This window comes from Myotis nattereri (assembly GCF_964212035.1).
Source record: "Myotis nattereri genome assembly, chromosome: 3".
Taxonomy (NCBI): Eukaryota; Metazoa; Chordata; class Mammalia; order Chiroptera; family Vespertilionidae; genus Myotis; species Myotis nattereri.
This window is the reverse complement of record NC_138077.1, coordinates 127,283,222-127,304,433: the sequence shown is the minus strand read 5'-3', so window position 1 is coordinate 127,304,433 and position 21,212 is coordinate 127,283,222. Positions and strand designations below refer to the sequence as shown.

Below are 21,212 nucleotides of genomic sequence, written 5' to 3'. Positions count from 1 at the left end.
AGTGAGCTCCCACAGGGAGAGCACCGCTCAGCCAGAAGCCGGGCTGACGGCTGGCGAGCACAGCAGTGGTGGCAGGAACCTCTCCCACCTCTGCAGCAGCACTAAGGATGTCTGACTGACGGCTAAGGATGTCCAACTGATGCTAAGCTGTCAGTCAGACATCCTCTGAGGGTTCCCGGGCTACTAGAGGGCTCAGGCCAGGCTAAGGGACCACCTCCCTTGCTGAGTGCATGAATTCTGTGCAACAGGCCTCTAGTATATATATAATATAATACGTATGCACCCAATATAGGAACGCCACGTACATAAAAAAACTTTTGACAGACTTTAAGGGAGAGATTGACAGCAATACAGTCATAGTAGGGGACTTTAATACCCCACTAACACCACTGGATAGATCTTCCACACAAAAAATTAACAAGGAAACAGAGGCCTTAAATGACACACTAATTCAGATGAATCTGATATTTACAGAACATTCCACCCAGAAACAACAGAATATGTATTTTTCTCAAGTGCACATAAAACATTCTCAAAGACAGACCACATGGTAGGACACAAAACAAGTTTATACAAATAGAAGAAGACTGATATAACATCCAGCATCTTCTCGGATCACAATGGCATAAAGTTAGAAATCAACTACAATAAAAAAACTCAAAAACACTCAAATACTTAGAGGCTAAATAGCATGTTATTAAACAACTAGAGGCCCGATGCATGAAAATTTGTGCAAGAGTAGGCCTTCCTTCCTCCAGCCGCCCGCACCGGCTTCCCTCTGGCACCGGGGACCCAAGCTTCCCTCGCAGCCCCAGCTTCATCCAGAAGGTCATCTGGAAGGATGTCCAGAAAGTCGTCCATCCAGATGTCCTTCCAGACGGATGTCTGGTCTAATTAGCATATTACACTTTTATTATTATAGATGAATGGGTTACCAATGAGATCAAGCAAGAAATTAAAAACTTCCATTTTTAAATGAAAATGAACACACAACCAACCAAAACCTATATATAGTAAGAGATAAAGGAGGACATTACATAATGATAAAGGAAACAATCCAAAAAGAGAATATAACCCTTGTAAACATTTATGTACCCAACATAGGAGCCCCTACATATACAAAGAAAATCTCAGACAGAAAGGGAGATGAGACATAAAGAGTGAGATTGACAGTAATACAGCCATAGTTGGAGATTTTTAATATTCCATTGACATTAGTCTTCCAGATAGAAAATCTCAAAGAAACAGCCGCCTTAAATGACACACTAGATTAGGACACAAAACAAGTCTCAATAAATTTAAGAAGACTAAAATCATATCAAGTATCTTCTCTGACCATAATGAAACTAGAAATCAATCAAAACAAAATAAACAAATTAAAAAAAAACAACACCTGAAAAACACACAAATACATGGAAGAAAAATAACATATTACTAAAGAAACAATGAATAGGTTAACATTAATTAAATAATATTTCAGGGAAGAAATATTGCCTCAAAAAGTTGCCTTGAGACAAATGAAAATGAACACACAACAACCAAAAATCTATTGGACACAGTGAAAGCAGTCCTGAGAGGGAAGTTCACAGCACTACAGGCCTACCTCAAGAAGTTTGAAAAATTTCAAATAAACAATCTAACTCTACACCTAAAAGAACTAGAAAAAGAACAACAAACAAGCCCAGAGTAAATAGAAAGAAATGATAAAGATCAGAGAAGAAATAAATGACATGGACACTAAAAAGACAATACAAAAAAATCCATGAAATCAAGAACTAGTTCTCTGAAAAGATAAACAAGATTGACAAACCTTTAACCACTCATCAAGAAAAAAAGAGGGAGGACCGAAATAAATAAAATCACATAGGAAAGAAGTAAAAACTGTCACCACAGAAATACAAAAGATTGTAAGAAAATACTATGAACAACTAAATGCCAACAAACTGGACAATCTGCATGAAATGATAAGTTTCTAGAAACATACAATCTTCCAAAACTGAATCAGGAAGAATCAGAAAATCTAAATAAATAATGAAATTAAAGCAGTAATTAAAAAAAAACCTCCCAACAAACAAAAGTCCTGGATCAGATGGCTTCACAGGAAAATTTTACCAAACATTCAAAATTTTACCAAACATTTACTAACACCCATCCTTCCCAAATTACTCCAAAAACATCAAGAGGAGGAAAGACTCCCAAGTTCAATTTATGAGGCTAGCATTATCCTAATTCTAAAACCACAAAAGACACTACAAGGAAAAAAAATTACAGGCCAATATTCCTGATGAATATAGATGCTACCAAACCAGATCCAGCAATACATGAAAAAGATCACCCACCTAAATGGATAGGGATTTATTCCAGGGATGCAAGGTTGGTAATCCACAAATCAATAAATGTGAGACATCACATAAACAAAATGAAGGATAAAAATCATATGACCGCCGAAACCGGTTTGGCTCAGTGGATAGAGCGTCGGCTTGCGGACTGAAGGGTCCCAGGTTCGATTCCGGTCAAGGGCAAGTACCTGGGTTGCGGGCATATCCCCAGTGGGAGATGTGCAGGAGGCAGCTGATCAGTGTTTCTCTCTCATCGATGTTTCTAACTCTCTATCTCTCTCTCCCTTCCTCTCTGTAAAAAATCAATAAAATATATTTTTTAAAAAAAATCATATGACCATATCAAGAAATGCAGAAAAAGCATTTTATAAATCCAGCACCCATATACGATAAAAACTCTCAGCAAAGTGGGAATAGAGGGCATTTACCTCAGCATAATAGAGGCCATATATGTATGACAAACCCACAGCCAACATCATACTCCATGGGTAAAAATTACAAGCATTTCCCTTAACATCAGGAAAAAGACAGGAATGTCCGCTTTTACCACTCTTATTCAACACTAGAGGCCCGGTGCATGGATTTGTGCACCAGTGGGGTCCCTCAGCCTGGCCTGGGCCCTCTCACAATCTGGGACCCCTCCGGGGTTGTCGGATAGCCGGTTTCAGCTCAATCCCTGCAGGCCCGATCCAGATAGGAGGGAGCCCGATCCTGTGTGTTGAGCGTCTGTCCCCTGGTGGTCAGTGCATGTCATAGCAAGAGGTCGACCAGTTGTTAGGTCGCTTAGGCTTTTGTATATAAAGATGGTACTGGAAGTCCTAGTGACAGCAACCACACAAGAAGTAAAAAATAAAAGGCATCCACATTGAAAAGGAAAAAGTAAAACTGTCATCATTTGCATATGACATGATACTATATATAGAGAACCCTAAACATTTCACCAAAAGACTACTGGAAATGATAAATAAATTCAGTAAAGTAGCAAAATATAAAATAAACATTCAGAAATCAGTTATATTTTTATACATCAATAATGAACTATCAGAGAAAAAAACTAAGAAAACAATTCCATTTAGAAGTGCATAAAAAAAATACCTTGGAATAAATTTAACCAACAATGTAAAAGACCTGTATTCAGAAAATTATAAGACACTGACAAAAGAAACTGAAGAAGATACAAATATGTGTAAGCATATACCATAATCATAGATAAGAATTAAAATAATTAAAATGTCCACGCTATCCAAAGCAGTCTACAGATTCAACACAATTTCTATCAAGATACCAATGGCATATATTTCACAGAATAGAATATTCCAAAAATTTATATGGAGCCACAAAAGACCCCAAATAGCCACAGCATTCTTGAAAAAGAAGAACAAAGTTGGAGGGATCATACTACCTGTTATCAAAATATTCTAAAAGGCTATCGTAATCAAAACAGCATGGAACCGCCATAAAAACAGACATATAAATCAATGGATCAGAACAGAAAGCCCAGAAATAAACCCATGCCTTTATGGTCAATTAATATTTGACAAAGAAAACAAGAACATACAATGGACAGATAACTGTGCAAAAAAATGAAACTAGACCACCTTACACCACACACAAGAATAAATTCAAAATGTAATAAAGACTTCAATGTAAGACTCAAGATCATAAAAATATTAGAAAAAACATAGGTAGTAATATCTCAGACATTTCTCATAACAATATTGTTTCTGATATATCTCCTTGGGCAAGGGAAACAAATGAACAAATAAGCAAATGGGACCTCAAACTAAAAATTTTTTGCAAAACAAGGAAACCATCAACAAAATAAAAAGACAACCCATTGAATCGGAGAACATATTTGCTAATGATACATTTGATAATGATATATTTGATACCCAAAATTTATAAAGAACTTATAAACTCAACACCAAAAAAACAAAACAAACAATCCAATTAAAAAATGACCAAAAGAATAGACACTTCTCGCCCTATCTGGTTTGGCTCAGTGGAAAGAGCGTCGGCCTGCGGACTGAAAGGTCCCAGGTTCGATTCCAGTCAAGGGCATGTACCTTGGTTGCGGGCACATCCCCAGTAGGGGGCGTGCAGGAGGCAGCTGATCGATGTTTCTCTCTCATCAATGTTTCAAACTCTCTATCCCTCTCTCTTTCTCTCTGTAAAAAATCAATAAAATATATTTAAAAAAAAAAGAATAGACACTTCTCCAAAGAGGACATACAAATGACCAATAGACATATGAAAAGATGCTCAATGTAACTAATCATTGGAGAAATGCAAATTAAAACCACAATGAGAGATTGCCTCACACCTGTCAGCATGGCTAACATCAATAAATCAACAAACAATAAGTGTTGGTGAGGATGTGGAGGAAAGGGAACCCCCATACACTGTTTGTTGGTGGGATTGGTGCAGCCACTGTGGAAAACAGTATGGAGTTTCCTCAAAAACTTAAAAATGGAAGTGCCTTATGACCTAGCAATTCCACTTCTGGGAATATATCCAAAGAAACCCGAAATACTAATTTGAAAAAATATATGCACCCATATGTTCATTGCAGTGCTACTTTTACAAAAGCAAAAACTTGGAAGCAGCCCAAGTGCCCATTAGTAGATGAGTGGATAAAGAAGCTGTGGTGCCCTAACCGGTTTGGCTCAGTGGATAGAGCGTTGGCCTGCGGACTGAAGGGTCCCAGGTTCGATTCTGGCCAAGGGCATGTTACCTTGGTTGCGGGCACATCCCCAGTGGGGGGAGTGCAGGAGGCAGCTGATTGATGTTTCTCTCTCATAGATGTTTCTAACTCTCTATCCCTCTCCCTTTCTCTCTGTAAAAAATCAATAAAATATATTTAAAATAAAAAAAGAAGCTGTGGTACAATTACACAATGGAATAAAACCTGGCCTTAAAAAAAGGTAGAAATCTTATCTTTTGTAATAGCATGGATGGACCTGGAAAATATTATGCTAAGTGAAAAAAGCAGGCAGAGAAAGACAAGTACCATATGATTACACCTATATGTGAAATCTAATAAACATAAGAAACTAAGAAACAAAGTAAATGCAGACTCATAGATAAGAGAAAAGACTGACATCTGTCAGAAGGAACGGAGGATGGGAGACTAGGGGGAAAAGGTGAAGGGATTAAGTAAAGGAAAAAAACTCACAGACACAATTAAAAGTATGGTGATTGCCAAAGGGAAAGGGGAGTTGGGGGAAGTAAGAGGATAAAAGGGGGATTAATTGTATTGGAAGAAGACATGACTAGGGATGGTGAACACACAATACAATATACAGATGATGTTCTATAGAATCATATACCTGAAACCTATGTAATTTTATTAACCAACAAGAGGCCCGGTGCACAAAAATTTGTGCACTCGGGGGTTGGGGGGGGGGAAGGGGGGTCCCTCAGCCCGGCCTGTGCCCTCTCCCAGTCTGGGACCCCTCGGGAGATAACAACCTGCTGGCTTAGGACTGCTCCCGGGTGGCAGGCGGCAGGCCCAATCCCTAGGTGCAGCCCCTGGTCGGGCTCAGAGCAGGGCCGATTCGGGGGTTGGGGCGCCGCCCCGTGTCACGCACAGAGCAGGGTCAATCAGGGGGTTGGGGCACTGCCCCCTGTCACGCACAGAGCAGGGCCCATCAGGAGGTTGGGGAGCTCCCCCCTATCAGGCACAGAGCACGGCTGATGAGGGGGTTGGGGCGCCTTCCCCTGTCACGAACAGAGCAGGGTGGATAGGGAGGTTGTGGCGCCCCCTGTCACACAAAGAGCCGCAGGGCGATCAGGGGGTTTGGGCGCTGCCCCCTGTCACGCTGATCCCAGTGCCGGGAGGCCTCGCAGCTTCGCTGATCCCAGTGCTGGGAGGCATATTACCCTTTTACTATATAGGATAGAGGCCTGGTGCATGGGTGGGGGCCGGCTGGTTTGCCCTGAAGGGTGTCCTGGATCAGGGTGGGGGTCCCCACTGGGGTGCCTGGCCAGCCTGGGTGAGGGATGATGAGTTTGCAGCTGGTCACACACCCTTCAGAGTGGGGGTCCCCACTGGGGTGCCTGGCCAGTCTGGGTGAGGGGCTGAGGGCTGTTTTCAGGCTGGCGGGTGACTGAAGCTCCCAACCGCTCGTTTTTTTCTTTTTATTCTGGGCCAGCTTTAGCTCTGAGGCTTGGCCAGTTCTTAGGCCTCCGCTGCTGAACGCAGGTATCTGGTTTGTTTGGGTTCTATAATCGAAACACTGTATCAACTCCAGCTCTGAGATCCCGGCTGGCTGAAAGCAGGTTTCTGGGGTTTTGTTTAGCTTCTATATTTGTAACAATGTTTCAAACTGCAAGCTCAGAGGCGGGGGAACGTTGGAGTCCTCTGTCACTGAAGCAAGCAAGCCTCATGTTAGCTTCAAGCTGCCTGGCTGCCGGCCGCCATATTGGCTGGCAGTTAATTTGCATATCACCCTGATTAGCCAATAGGAAGGGTAGCGCACATACGGCTAATTACCATGTTTCTCTTTTATTAGATAGGATGTCACCCCAATAAATTCAATTTTTAAAAAATAGTAGGCCCTCAAAAAAAAATAAGCAAAAATACATAAGCAAACATGAAGATTTATAGAATCATTTATAAAATACCTGTGGATTACTACCTCCATTCAAGATATAACACTTGGTGAGTTTTCCTCCATCATCCCAGTCCCAATCATCGTCATCATCATAATCTTCCTCCTCTTCTCCCTCATCTTCTATCTCATCTTCATTCATCTTCTCATTCACATTATTTTGAAAGTCTTCAAACAGATTGCCATCTCCCTCTTTGATTGTCTTCAAGTCAATGTTTTCACTAGAAATAACAATATTTTAGCATATTTAAACATACTCTAATTAGACTTACATATGTATTTATTCACAACATAATAGACTAAATCTGTAACAAAACCCAAAGGTTCCCTTACAATATATCTGCCAATGAACTTAATTTTAGTACCAAGTTCTTCTGTTTTTCAGAGTTCTGTGCCAGTTGTTTGCATATTCTCTAGGCCAGTGATGGCAAACCTATGACACATGTGTCAGAGGTGACACGTGAACTCATTTTTTTGGTTGATTTTTCTTTGTTAAATGGCATTTAAATATATAAAATAAATATCAAAAATATAAGTCTTTGTTTTACTATAGTTTTGCATATCAAAAAATTTCTATATGTGACATGGCACCAGAGTTAAGTTAGGGTTTTTCAAAATGCTGACACGCCGAGCTCAAAAGGTTCACCATCACTGATCTAGGCCCTACTAAAGAAGTACATCAAGTGTTAAACCTACCTCTGCCTAAGTCAGAATTTATATTGCTAACTTCTCTGCTGAAAGAACTGACTCCGATTAATACTCCAGACCTGCCTAGGAAAACTACTTACAGAGCTACTTTAAGAGAGAGTATGAAAACAAAAAGCTTTCTGACAAAACTTGGGAATAAGTCTAAAGCAGCTTTACCTTGAACTCAATAACACTTTGCATCAAAAGCTGTATTCAAGATCTGTGTTACACAAAGAACTTCAAATCACCCTTGTTCATGAAGGGAAGGAATGGTGCATACAAGGACCACAAATAAGAAAGTAGGCTTGATATAATTATATAGAAGAAGGGATTGATGCCCAGCATAAAGAAAGCACAACTAATAGGGTTTGTTTTTGTCATGTGAGAATTCAGACCCAGGGTTACATATCTTCTTAGGTTTTCAAGAGAAACCAGGAATATGGATTTTTGTGTAAAATATCCCACTTAACTGGCAAGTTCAATTTATCAAAACACTGTGCTTATCAAACAAAACATGTCTGCATGTCAGATTTTACAGAGGTGCTACCAGTTTTGACTTTTCATGTAAAGAATGAGGACAGAAACCATATAAAACAATTGATAATATGCACTACCAGCTTAAAAAGTCAGATGTGAGTTTAAATAAATTCAGATTATCAATTCTGAGTTATTTATTAATCACTAGGAGCCAAGCGCGATATCGCACATTGCCGCCCACCCACCTTCAGCCCTGCCTTGATACCCAAACCTGTTCACGCAGAGCTCCAGCGCACCTGGCCCAGCCCCCAAACCCTCTGGCCTTCTCTGGCTGCTACAAGCTCCAACCTCAGTCCCTCCAGTCGCCTCGGGCTGGTCCCTGCTTCCGCTCCGTCCCCGCTTCCGCCTGTCTCCGGAGTAACGCAACGGATCCGCCCCGTCATGGCGCTGGAGGAGAGCGTAGAAGCCTCCCGCCTGCTGCACTGTGCTCCTTCCCCTGGAAGGTGGGCTGCAGGGCACTCAGAGTGCAAGCAGTGGGCGGTGAAGGATTGGTGAGGGGAGTGCTATGGGCTCTCTCTCACCCCTGCCCTCCCGGGAACAGGATGGTCCTGCCTCCTCTAGGTGCCTCCCCACTTCCGCCCATCTCTGGAGCAACACCCCAGCTATATGCTAATGACCTGGTCATTACCCGTTACAGCGTCCCGCTCGTTAGCATATTAACTCTTTAATAATATAGACTAGAGGCCCGATGCACAAAATTTGTGCACTTGGGGGGGGGTCCCTCAGCCTGGCCTGTGCCATCTCACAGTCTGGGACCCCTTGGGGGATGACCACCCGCTGGTTTAGGCCCGCTCCGTGGGGAATTGGGCCTAAGCTGGCAGTCAGACATCCCTCTGGCAGCCCGGGAGCCCTCAGGGGATGTCCACTTGCCAGCGGGGAGCAGGCCTAAGCTGCTGTCGGACATCCTTAGTGCTGCTGAGGAGGCAGGAGAGGCTCCTACCACCACCACTGTGCTGGCAGCTGGCAGCCTGGCTTATGGCTGAGCAGAGCTCCCCATGTGGGAGTGCACTGACCACCAGGGGACTGCTCCTGCATTAAGCGTCTGCCCTCTGGTGGTGAGTGTGTGTCATAGTGACCAGTCATTCCCAGTCTTTCTGCTGTTAGGGTCAGTTTGCATATAACCCTTTTATTATATAGGATAGAGGCCTGGTGCACGGGTTGGGGCCAGCTGGTTTGCCCTGAAGGGTGTCCTAGATCAGGGTGGGGGGGTCACGCTGGGGTGCCTGGTCAGCCTGGGTGAGGGGCTGATGGGTGTTTGCAGGCTGGTCACACCCCCTTCAGGGTGGGGGTCCCCACTGGAGTGCCTGGCCAGCCTGGGTGAGGGGCTGATGGCTGTTTGCAGGCTGGTCAAGCCCCACCACCCAGTGGGGACCCTCACCCCATGGAGTTTTGGCCAGCCTGGGTGAGGGGCTGATGGCTGTTTTCAGGCTGGCCACACCCCCTTTAGAGTGGGGGTCCCCACTGGGGTGCCTGGCCAGTCTGGGTGAGGGGCTGAGGGACATTTTCGGGCTGGCTAAGCCCCCCAGCGAGGGAAGTTCCCAGCCTCTCCTTTTATTCTATTTTTTAATTATTCTGGGATTTATTTACCTTCTATAATTGAAACTTTGTTGCCTTCAGTGGAGCTAAGAGCCGGCTCCTGCTCACTCCAGCTCTGTGGCCACGGCCGGCTGAAAGCAGGTATCTGGGGTTTATTTATCTTCTTTAATTGAAACTTTGTTGCTTTGAGTGGAGCTCAGAGCTGGCCGGGAAGCTTGGCTTCCTCCTTCAGTGGAGCAACCAAGCCACCTGCTTGCTTCAGCTCCGTGGCTGCCGGCCGCCATCTTGGTTGGGTTAATTTGTATATAGTCACTTTGATTGGCTGGTGGGCGTGGCTTAATGTGTAGCGAAGATATGGTCAATTTGCATGTTTGCCTTTTATTAGTGTAGACTAGAGGCCCGGTGCACAAATATTTGTGCACTCGGGGGGGGAGGGGGGCGTCCCTCAGCCCGGCCTGTGCCCTCTCACAGTCTGGGACCCCTCAAGCGATGACCATCTGCTGGCTGAGCCCTGCTCCCCAGGGGATTGGGCCTAAGCTGGCAATCAGACATCCCTCTGGCAGCCCAGCAGCCATCGGGGGATGTCCACTTGCCAGCAGGGAGCATACCTAAGCTGCAGTCAGACATCCTTAGCACTGCTGAGGAGGCAGGAGAGGCTCCTACCACCACCGCTGTACTGGCAGCCATCAGCCTGGCTTGTGGCTGAGCAGAGCTCCTCCATGTGGGAGCACACTGACCACCAGAGGGCAGCTCCTTCATTGAGCGTCTGCCCCCTGGTGGTCAGTGTGTGTCATAGTGACCAGTCATTCCCAGTCTTTCTGCTGTTAGGGTCAGTTTGCATATTACCCTTTTATTTATAGGATAGAAGCCTGGTGCACGGGTGGGGGCCGGCTGGTTTGCCCTGAATGGTGTCCCGGATCAGGGTGGGGGTCCCTCTTGGGTGCCTGGCCAGCCTGGGTGAGGGGCTGATGGCTGTTTTCAGGCTGCCCACACCCCTTTTATGGTGGGGGTCTCAACTGGGTTGCCTGGCCAGTCTGGGTGAGGGGCTGAGGGCTGTTTTCAGGCTGCCCGCACCCCCTACAGGGTGGGGGTCCCCACTGGGGTGCCTGGCCAGCCTGGGTGAGGGGCTGAGGGCTGTTTTCAGGCGGGCCAAGCCTGCAACTGAAGCCCCCAGTCTCTCCTTTTTTTTAATTCTGGGATTTATTTAACTTCTGTAATTGAAACTTTGTTGCAGCTCCAGCTCCGAGGCCGGCTGGCTGAAAGCAGGTTTCTGGGGTTTGTTTAGCTTCTATAATTGCAACATTGTTGCATCCGGAGCTCAGAGCTGGGCCGCAGTAGGCGGGGAACTTGGCTTCCTCCATCACTGGAGCAGGAGCAAGCAAGCCTCCTGTTCGCTTCAGCTGCCTGGCTGTCGGCCGCCATCTTGGTTGGCAGTTAATTTGCATATCCTGCTGATTAGCCAATGGGAAGCATAGCGGAAGCATGGTTAATTACCATGTTTGTCTATTATTAGATAGGATGGTTTACAGGGCTCCAAATCTTTATGAAACAAATAGTCATTAAACACCTACTATTTAAACATAATCCATAAGTTGACCCTTCATTTGCTAATAACCTAAAGTGGCATGTTAAAGTTATACCTTCAATAGTACTGGGGCTTTTCAACCTTGGCTGGACAATTCTTTGTTGTGGGAAGTTGTTTTGTGCCTCATAGAACTGTTGGCAGCATCTCCAGCCTCTACCTACCAGATGCCACTAGTTCAGCACCATCCCCAGTTGTGACAAACAAAAATGTCTCCAGAAATTGCCAAAGTCACTGGGGGTGGGGAAAGGGAAAGGTGGTGGACAGAATCCATTGGTTTACCTTTACAATATCCAGTGACAGATATTTCCCCTTAACTTCTTCCCTTGGGCCTTTAATATTCTTATGTGTAAACATAAATCTGGAATGTCTTTCTCAATTCTCTGGCTAAATCCTACTTATCCTTACAGCATTAGTTTACTATCACTTGCCTAGGGAAATCTTCCATATTATTCACCCGTTTCTCCTTTGTACCACTTACCCAATTCTAATCCAAATCTTTTGTCTAATTTTTTAAAATGCATATTTTTATTGATTTCAGAGAGAAAGGGAGAGAGATAGAAATATCAATGATGAGAATCATTGATCGGCTGCCTCCTATTGGGGATCGAGCCCACAACCCAGGCATGTGCTCCGACCTGGAATCCAACCGTGACTTCCTGGTTCATAGGTCACTGCTCAACCACTGAGCCAGGCTGGACCAGCCAATTTGTCTAATTTTTTAATGTTTTCCCTGCTAGAGTGCAATGTTGGTGTCATAGTAGTTTACACCAATGTATCCCTACCAACTAACACTATATCTGACACATAGAAAGTGATCAACATATACTTACTGAAAAAAATCTATAGTTAAGAAAATTTGCATGCAATGAAGCCTTACTGTAAACATAAAGTAAAAACCATTTTCTTGATATTATAAAACAGTTTCATCTTGCTTTATGTGAAAGTTATCCTTAATAACTTTTGCTTCATATCCCACATTCAGTCAACCACCAAATTGTCATTTCTATCTGTAAAATATCTCTATGACCTTATCTCTAAATGTCCATCATCTCTGAACTAAATTATTTTTATTACTTTTGTACTGCTTCCACTCTGCATTCCAAAATCATCTTCTCCATAGCAAAGTGATTCCTTTAAGTCATAAATCAGATTACATCATTCCCCTGCTAGAATCCCTCTATGGCTTTCTAAGCCCTAGAATATCTCAACTCCTTACTATCACTTGTAAGGCTCTACATCAAGCATGTCAAGCTCGTGGCCCGCGGGCTGCATGTGGCCCACAACGAATATTTTTGCAGCCCAGCCAATATAATAGTAAGAAACGTGTTAATTAAAATTTCGTAACTTACTTTTTACAATTTCCTGTTATACATAATTATTAATAATGAACTACAGTAGGTCCTCGGGTTACGTCGGAGATCCGTTCCTACAGCACTACGTCACGCGATTTTTGCTGTAAGTCGGAACCCACCTACATAAGCACCTATGTCACGCACATGGAGCACATACACAGCAGTAATGCAGTGAAACAGTAAAAAAAAAATTAAAAGATAACAATTCCTGACCTTTACTTGTGGTAAACAAATAAAAAACATAAAGTACATATGTACATACGTCAAAATGATGGAACTTTTTTTTTTTTATAAATAAATGGGAAATGGCGAGGTAACCACAAAACGACATACATTGAATCCAAGGTAACCCAAGGACTGTCTGTACAATGTGCACTAATGACTGATTACTATAATCTTGTTGCATTCATTTCCCTTACGCGCCTTACGTGCAGGAGCACCATTTCTCTCCACTAATACTAACAGCAAATATTTTAGTAGCCGATTGCGACGGCAAAAAGTTCCGTCATTATTTGGTGTGCACAACAGGAAATATTTCACTTTTGGAGAAAAAGAAAAATAGGTTTATTTGTATTATGCTTATTAATTTGTGCAGTTATTCAGTGTCTGGTAAGTTAATGTTCAAGAAAAAATGTTAATTTTTATTAAAATGTATTATTTTATGTTAACTAGAGGCCTGATGCACAAAATTCATGCACTTGCAGTCCGGGAGCCCTCGGGGGATGTCCGACTCCCGTGGCGGAGGTGGGAGAGGTTCCCGCTCGCCAGCCGTGAGCCTGGAATCTGGCTGAGCAGCGCTCCCCATGTGGGAGCACACTGACCATCAGTGGGCAGCTCCTGCGTTGAGTGTCTGCCCCCTGGTGGTCAGTGTATGTCATAGCGAGTAGTTGAGCAGCCTTAGCATATCATTAGCATATTTTGCTTTGATTGGTTGAACAGACACCTGGACAACCAAACACTTAGCATATTAGGCTTTTATTAAATAGGATTACTCATTTATCTCAGCCCTTTGTATTCAGCATGTCTCTATTGAAATAAACCTACGTTTCTATGAAAATTGAAGCTTTTGTTTTTTTGTGGCCCACATAAACTTAAACCTTATTTGGCCCATGTTAGCCTTTGAGTTTGACACGCTTGCTCTCCATCATCTGGCCTCTTTTCACTTCTATATCATTACCTACCAATCTGCTCAACTACCTCTGCTGTGCTCTAAGCACAATGGCCTATCAGTGGTTCTCAACCTCTGGCCCTTTAAATTCAGTTCCTCATTGTTGTGACCAAACCATAAAATTATTTTCGTTGCTACTTCATAACTGTAATGTTGCTACTGTTATGAATCGTAATGTAAATATCTGATATGCAGGATGGTCTTAGGCGACCCCTGTGAAAGGGTCGTTCGACCGCCAAAGGGGTCGCGACCCACAGGTTGAGAACCTCTGGCTAGATAGATCTTCCTTTCACAGCCAGGAGGGATCCCACTCTGGGGACTCAGCACTTGCTGTCCCCTCTTCCTGAATGGCTGTTGTGTCCCCTTTTCCTGAGGTTAACTCATTCTTGTAGGTCAGATCTGGACTTAACCCCTCCTTGACCAAATCATAACTTATTCTACAAACTGACTTAAATTGTTTGCATAGTATATATAATTATCTGGTTTTTAAGTAATACCTTTGTACTTAATTGCTCCACCTCTCAAGTAGACGGTAAAATTCAGTGACAGGGACTCAGTTTGCCTTGTTCATCACTACCTCCAGCGCTGAGGACAGAACCTGGCACATAGCAGGTGCTCACCTTACTGTCAACATAAAGTAAGAACCGTTTTTAAACGTTGAATGAAGTTACCAGTAAGGCGCAAAAACCTGTTTCCCAATCGCTATGCCCAACTCGGCCTCTCAGCAATGCCAACCAACCTGGGAACCCTGGACTCCCCTGACAAGCGGCTTTCGTGAACTCTGCCATTACCTGGGACGAAGTCAGGGCTGGGATGGAGAAAGACGCGACCGTGTGGGAAGAGAGCCCCAGCGCGATGCACCACCAGCCTCCCTCTACACCAGCGTTAACTCCCTCAAGGCCCGGCGGCGGCGAGAGAGCAAAACCCCAACAAAGCCGGTGTACTGCACCGCCTTCTACCTGTCAGAGGAGTCCGCGTCGTCGAACTGCCCGGGAACCACTCGACTCATCAGCAGCCGCCGGTAGTCCATGACGGCACGCGCGGGGCGTCAGCGCCACCGGAGGAGCCACACAGCCGGCCGACCTCACGGCCTCTCCGAGGTCGCCCGCCTCGCAAACCGCGCTGTAGTCCCGATGCCAAAAGCGCGCCACGTGCTCCGAGGATTTAGGATTTACAGACCCGGTACCGCCACCCCCGGCTCGAACGGAAGCCCCGCCCCTACCGGAAATGTTCTACCGGAAGTCCCGCCCCGCGGCCCACGGAGAGCCTGCGCAGGGAGGTCACACGGAAGTGGCAAGCGGCTCGCCTTCCTCGCTGGGCCCGCCATCCCACCTGGAGGCTTTCGTTTCTGTGTGTCTTCCTGTAGAAAGGCGCGCCAGCCAACCCACAGGTTCGGCCTGGGGGGTTACAGCCGCATGACTTCCCAACTCCGGTCACAGACTTCGGAGTCCCCCCAGGCCGGGCCCCCGGGGGCCGCAGCCCGGCGTGCGCCGTTCCCCGCCGGGATTGGCCGGCGCGGGCGGGGGCGAGCGGACGTCACACTGGAACGGTTCGTCGCGCTTGCCTCCCGACGGGGGATTCCGTAGGAAAGGTTGGAAAGTGTTCTTCTCCCTCCCGCAAAACCGGTGCGGGGGGGTGGAAGCACGAGATCCTTATTGTGGGTACAAGAAACTGCGTGGACCCTGGAAGTGAGCACGCTTTTGCGATTCAAAGAGTTTGGCGCGTTGTTTTGAGGTGAAAGTGAGAAGTGCTTGTAGAAAGCTGGTTTGTCATAACGGCTGAAAAGAATTTAAGAACAACACCTTAGAGTTTTGACCAGTAACTCCACTGACACCTCTTTTTTATTTTTATTTTTTTTCCTGCATTACTCTCTATTTATTTCGTGCGGATCCCGCCCCCTCGGTCTCCGCGGCGCTCGCTAGGAGGCTGGGCCGGGTGGTGCGGGGTCGGGGCGCCGGAGAGGCGGGGCCGGACCCGAGAGCAGACGCCCCAGCGGCCACCCCCTCACTTTCTTCCCGCGAGATCCAGTGACACCTCTTTTGACGCCGGTCTTAAAACAGCTTTAGAATATCTCTGGAAACATTTGAATAAATACTTTAAAAGTTTAACGTACATCCGGTAAGGTCGGAATGCAAGATGGTAAAAGTAAGCCTAACAAAATAAATCGGCAGATTGTGCCCTATGAACAAAGGTGTAAACGTGTAATTGGAAGTTCTAGGTTCCCTAATTTAAGAGAGAAGGCCCTTGCAGTTTTTGCATTTGGAAATTAAACGATTTTTCAAACTCCCTTCACCACAACCTAGGCAATACTTATGTGTTTGGAAATAGGGAAAAACTGAGCATAAAGTTGAACCATTCACCGATCCTGACTAGCCTGCTAGGCTCGGTGGCTTTTTTATCCTTAACCAAAGGATGACGTAAATTTGAAAAACATAAATCCTCAATAAATTATTTATTAATTTGATAATTCAACAAAGTAATCCAGGCAAATGGTAGTGACTGTAGATTGGGAAGGTTAATAGAAATAAATAATTGGAATGCTGGGTTAAATTAATATTTATCGTGGACAACACTGGTCCATTTGCTATAGGGAGTATTGTAGAACCATAAATGGACTCTTCTAGAAGTATGTGTAATCTGTGAATATAAACACTAACACGCTTGAAACCATGGTTAAGACTAAAACAGTAAAACGAATAGGTATTTAATTATGAAAGATTTAGACTAAAGATTTTAGGAATTTAAAAAATAGATGAATGGTTAGATAGGAAAGTTTATGAGAGAGAAACGCTTGCAAGGACAAACTACTGAAGTGGTAAGGAGCATGACCTATTTGCAGGGAAGTGAACTTGATCCTACTAGAGCAGGGGAGTATTGGCTAGGTAAAGTGGGTTCGGGCTATGGAAGACCTAGAAAGTCAAGCAGAAGAATTTGAAGTCACTGTGATTGGACATCTTTTCCATCCCCACCCCCTAACAGACCTGAGGAATTAGAAGAATATGGACCAGAGTAATGATCTAAGGGATGGAAAGAAAGCATGGGTTATGAAAATCATTTTTAAAGGATAAATGCACAGGACTTGGACAATGAGGTAGAAGGATGCCAAGTTTTCAAACCCCCAGTGCCTGAGGGAACATGGATTTACAATGTTGGATTTGACTTGATAAAGAAATATTCAAATAGCAATTATTAAATAGAAATGCAGTCAGTGTTTGGTGGAACCTAATAGGTCTCTGATAATATTTTGTGAATATCTTTTGATTAAATAACTTAGAGATCCCTTCACCTTCTGGGTCGCAAGTCTTTTCAGTAATTTTCTTTTGTCCAAATTATTTACTACCATACAAAGTTACCATGGTATGGTATACTCGCACTAAAATTCTTTATTTTTTCAATAACTTGGCAAATGACATTTTAAAATTTAGGGCAGTGAACTTTACTGCTTTCTTACTGTGCAAAGGGACGGGGGAAGTTTTTTGTTTGCATATGCTAAAAGACCTTAAAATTATGTGTTTTTTTAAAGAAGCCTTCCATCATTCAACAGTTAGGAACAAGAAATATCAAAAAAATTGGTGATCACCTTCAGATCCTGTATATTTTGACATGGATGTTTCTCATGAAAAATTAGAAAGCATGTCAGAAGTGGATGCCATGAATTTCACCAGTCTTTCTCAAGATTTAACTCACTCAAATTCTCCCTCCTGTATGGAAACCAGCAATACGACTTCAGACTTGTCTCAGGTGTGCATTACTTATGAGGTCTGGGAGATACAGATGCATTTAACATTCACATTGTGTTCCATATGAACATTTTTTTAAAAAAAATATGAGGAACAGCCTTAGCTGGCTTGGCTCAGTGGGTAGAGCATCAGCCTGTGGACAGAAGGATCCTGGGTTCGATTCCAGGCATTTACCACGGTTGCAGGCTCGAGCCCGGGCGGCTCATGCAGGAGGCAACCAATAGACTGTCTCTCTCACATTGATGTTTCTTTTTCTCTTCCTCCTTCCCTTCCACTCTTTCTAAAAATCAATGGAAAAATAGCCTCAACAAATATACAAAGAACAATAAAGGAATCTCCAGTGGAGGCATAGAAGAGAGGAATAGTGGAACTGGTTTTCAAGAAAGGTAGAACTTGCCGAACCGGTTTGGCTCAGTGGATAGAGCATCGGCCTGTGGACTGAAGGGTCCCAGGTTTGATTCCGGTCAAGGGCATGTATCTTGGTTGCGGGCACATCCCCACTGGGGAGCGTGCAGGAGGCAACTGATCAATCTCTCTCATCGATGTTTCTAACTCTATATCCCTCTCCCTTCTTCTCTGTAAAAAATCAATAAAATATATTAAAAACAGGCAATATTTATTTTAAAAAAAAAGAAAGGTAGAACTTTACAAACTGTTAAAACTGATCCTTTCTAGTCTCTTCATGAAGTCCCATGAGTATACCAGAAGACATAGCCACAACAACTCAGTAAGAATCAGAACAAGAACACAAGGAGCCTGACATCTGGTCTATTTTCATTTTGGAAAAAATTTGGTCATAGTATTATGGTGTTAATTTGGAATAAGTTGCTGTGCAGTGAATTGTAAAGAATGAATGTTTTAAATTAATTATATAAGGAAGTCCTCCCTCTTGTTTTTTATAGAAAAATTTATAGACCAAAGACTTAGTTTAGCTAAAAACAGTAATATTGTGTAAGACAAGAATTAGAGCCCTAACCGGTTGGCTCAGTGGATAGAGCACATCCCCAGTAGGGAGTGTGCAGGAGGCAACTGATCGATGTTTCTCTCTCATTGATGTTTCTAACTCTCTATCCCTCTCCCTTCCTCTATGTAAAAAATCAATAAAATATATTTTATAAAAAAGAATTAGAAGTGATCTTTGAAATTCAATGAGTAATGGAGTACCAAGAAGTTTGTATGACTATAACATCAATACATGTGAATATTGCTATTTTATTTTTCAAGTATATTATTCCTGATACTTTAAAAGTCTAATTAGAAGGAATGATCTGAGTTAGCAACAAGTAAAAAAATAAACAGATAGTTACATAATTCAGTTTTTATTGTACTTCAGGTACATTCAATAAGTGGAATGATGCTATAAAAAGCATATTGAATAGAGATTTGTAACCAGCTAACTTTATAAGAGAGAAGAACTTTTTTAGAACATCATTTAGATCCACATACTTGATATACTAACAAAAATTACATAGCAATGTACATATACCTTTAGGAGAGGCCAATGGTATTTGAAGTATTCATAATGCCTTTTTTATTATTAATACAGAATGAAATAAAGAATGTAAAAAAGGAAAATGAGTCTAAAATCACACTTTCTGAAGAAGTTTATAGCACACTAGATGATGTGTTAGGTGGTGAGTATCTCTTTGTTGGCAATATACAAACAGAAACTAAGATTTTTTGTGTGTCCTGTGATGATGATGATAAGAGCTAAGTACTGTGCTAAGCATTTTATATACATTATCACATTTATAAACAATGGAATAGGACTTTTACTTCTTTGTAAATAAGGGCTGTTTTTATCTTCATTTTAAAGATGAGGCTCAGAGAGTAACACAAGAAATACAAACCATAATACATTTGACTATATTAAATTTTTTAAAATTTGTGTGTCTAAATTATAATCAACAAAGCAAAAAAGCAAGCCACAGTCTAAGGTACCTGTAATGTATACAATTGACAGAGGATTAGTATCTACAATAAAGAACTCCAATAAGAAAAAGACACATATAACTCAATTTAAAAAACAATAACAAATAAAACAGGCAATGTATATGTAGAGCTGCCATAACGAAATACCACAGACTGGGTGGCTTCAGCAATTCAAATTTATATTCTCACAGTTCTAGAGCAGTGGTTCTCAACCTTCTGGCCCTTTAAATACAGTTCCTCATGTTGTGACCCAACCATAAAATCATTTTCGTTTCTACTTCATAACTGTAATGTTGCTACTGTTATGAATCATAATGTAAATATGTGATATGCAGGATGGTCTTAGGCAACCCCTGTGAAAGGGTTGTTCGACCGCCAAAGGGGTCGCGACCCACAGGTTGAGAACCGATGTTCTAGAGTCTGGAAGTCCAAGATCAAGGTCCTGCAGTGTAGGTTTCTCCTGAGGCCTCTCAGTTGGCCATCTTCTTGTCCTCACATGGCCTTTACTTCTGTGCCTCCCTGGTATCTCCTCTTTTTATAAGGACACCAGTTATATTGTAGTAGAGCCCCACCCTTATGACCTCTTCTATCATTAATTACCTCCTCAAAGGCCCTATCTCTAACTAATATGACATAAGATATTGGGATTAAGCCTTCAACATGTGAATTTTGAAGAAACGATTTAGATCACAGAAAAAGAAACCTGCAAGACCTTTAATACCTAAAAATGTGTGCATTAAAAAGCCCACAAAATGCCATTTCATATGTATCAGTATGACATGTTAGAGAGATATAGAGAAGGAATTTCTATGTTCTGGTAGACGTATAAATAACATTTTAGAGAATAAATGTGCAATATCTAGTAAAGTTGAAGATATATTTTTTCTATAATATATTTCTTAAAAGACTTGAAAAGTTTATTTCATAAATGTTAATATAACTGTTAACACATAAATTTATGGTCCGCTAATTATTTTCTTTTACCTCTTTCTAATGAGATGTCAACAGTGGAAATTATTCACAGGATATGCTAACTCGGCCAATTGACACCAGCATTTCTTCCTTCAGACAATGTGAACCCATTTTCAAATATCATCAGACGAAAGCATTTAATGATAAAATGCTAACATTTCAAAATCTGATAGGCAACTTACCTTACACAGAGAAGCCAGAATTGCAAAGTCATGTATATAATTATGCAAAAGACAACAATATTAAGGAAGATTCATTTAAAGAAGAAAATCCAGTGGGAACTAGTACTTCCACAAATGAAGACCAACTTTCTCATGAATGTGAGTGGCAACCTCCTAGAAGCCCACCTGAAATCCACTGCAGTAGAGAGACACTGAAATTCATGGAAATGCCACTAGCTGAAAATACTGCCAAAGAATCTACCCTCAGCTCTGGTCAACCTGAAAACTTCTTATGTAAGGAATATTTATACAACAGTGTTGAAAAACCATTTTATCAAGAGAATAGCTTTAACCTGTATGATCCGAGAGCTGATTATGAAACAAAGGAGGTAAGATTATTTTTCTCCTTCCTTCCTCTTTCTTATTTCCTTCCTTCCTTCCTTCCTTCCTTCCTTCCTTCCTTCCTTCCTTCACTTCTTCCTTCCTTCTTTCCTTTCTCCCTTCCCTCCTTCCTTCCTTCCTTTCTCTACACCCCAGTGACCAGACATTATATAACTTAATATACGATTATCCCAATTCATCCCACACCT

At 42.7% G+C, this 21,212-nt stretch overlaps 2 protein-coding genes across 5 annotated transcripts in view; one reads left to right on the top strand and one right to left on the bottom strand.

Moving 5' to 3' along the window:
* Window positions 1–15,433, bottom strand: part of RIOK1 (RIO kinase 1) — a 39,211-nt gene extending 23,778 nt beyond the window's left edge. The window contains exons 1-3 of one of the 4 annotated variants that reach the window (XM_081088271.1): window positions 14,777–15,043; window positions 14,315–14,441; window positions 6,966–7,173 (exon numbers count right to left, since the gene is read on the bottom strand). In XM_081088271.1, coding sequence (XP_080944397.1) covers window positions 6,966–7,094 — 129 coding nt within the window. In that variant the 5' untranslated portion in view covers window positions 7,095–7,173; window positions 14,315–14,441; window positions 14,777–15,043. Of the gene's footprint in view, window positions 1–6,965; window positions 7,174–14,314; window positions 14,442–14,608 lie in introns of all 4 variants that reach the window. The other 3 variants (XM_081088270.1, XM_081088273.1, XM_081088272.1) reach the window with 3 other exon arrangements.
* Window positions 15,434–17,240: 1,807 nt separating this feature from the next.
* The window catches only part of CAGE1 (cancer antigen 1), a 77,432-nt gene continuing 73,460 nt past the window's right edge, over window positions 17,241–21,212 (top strand). Inside the window, exons 1-3 of the mRNA XM_081088269.1 lie at window positions 17,241–17,558; window positions 19,104–19,191; window positions 20,488–21,011. Of these exons, the coding sequence (XP_080944395.1) occupies window positions 17,421–17,558; window positions 19,104–19,191; window positions 20,488–21,011 (750 nt within the window). The 5' untranslated portion in view covers window positions 17,241–17,420. The remainder of the gene's footprint in view (window positions 17,559–19,103; window positions 19,192–20,487; window positions 21,012–21,212) is intronic.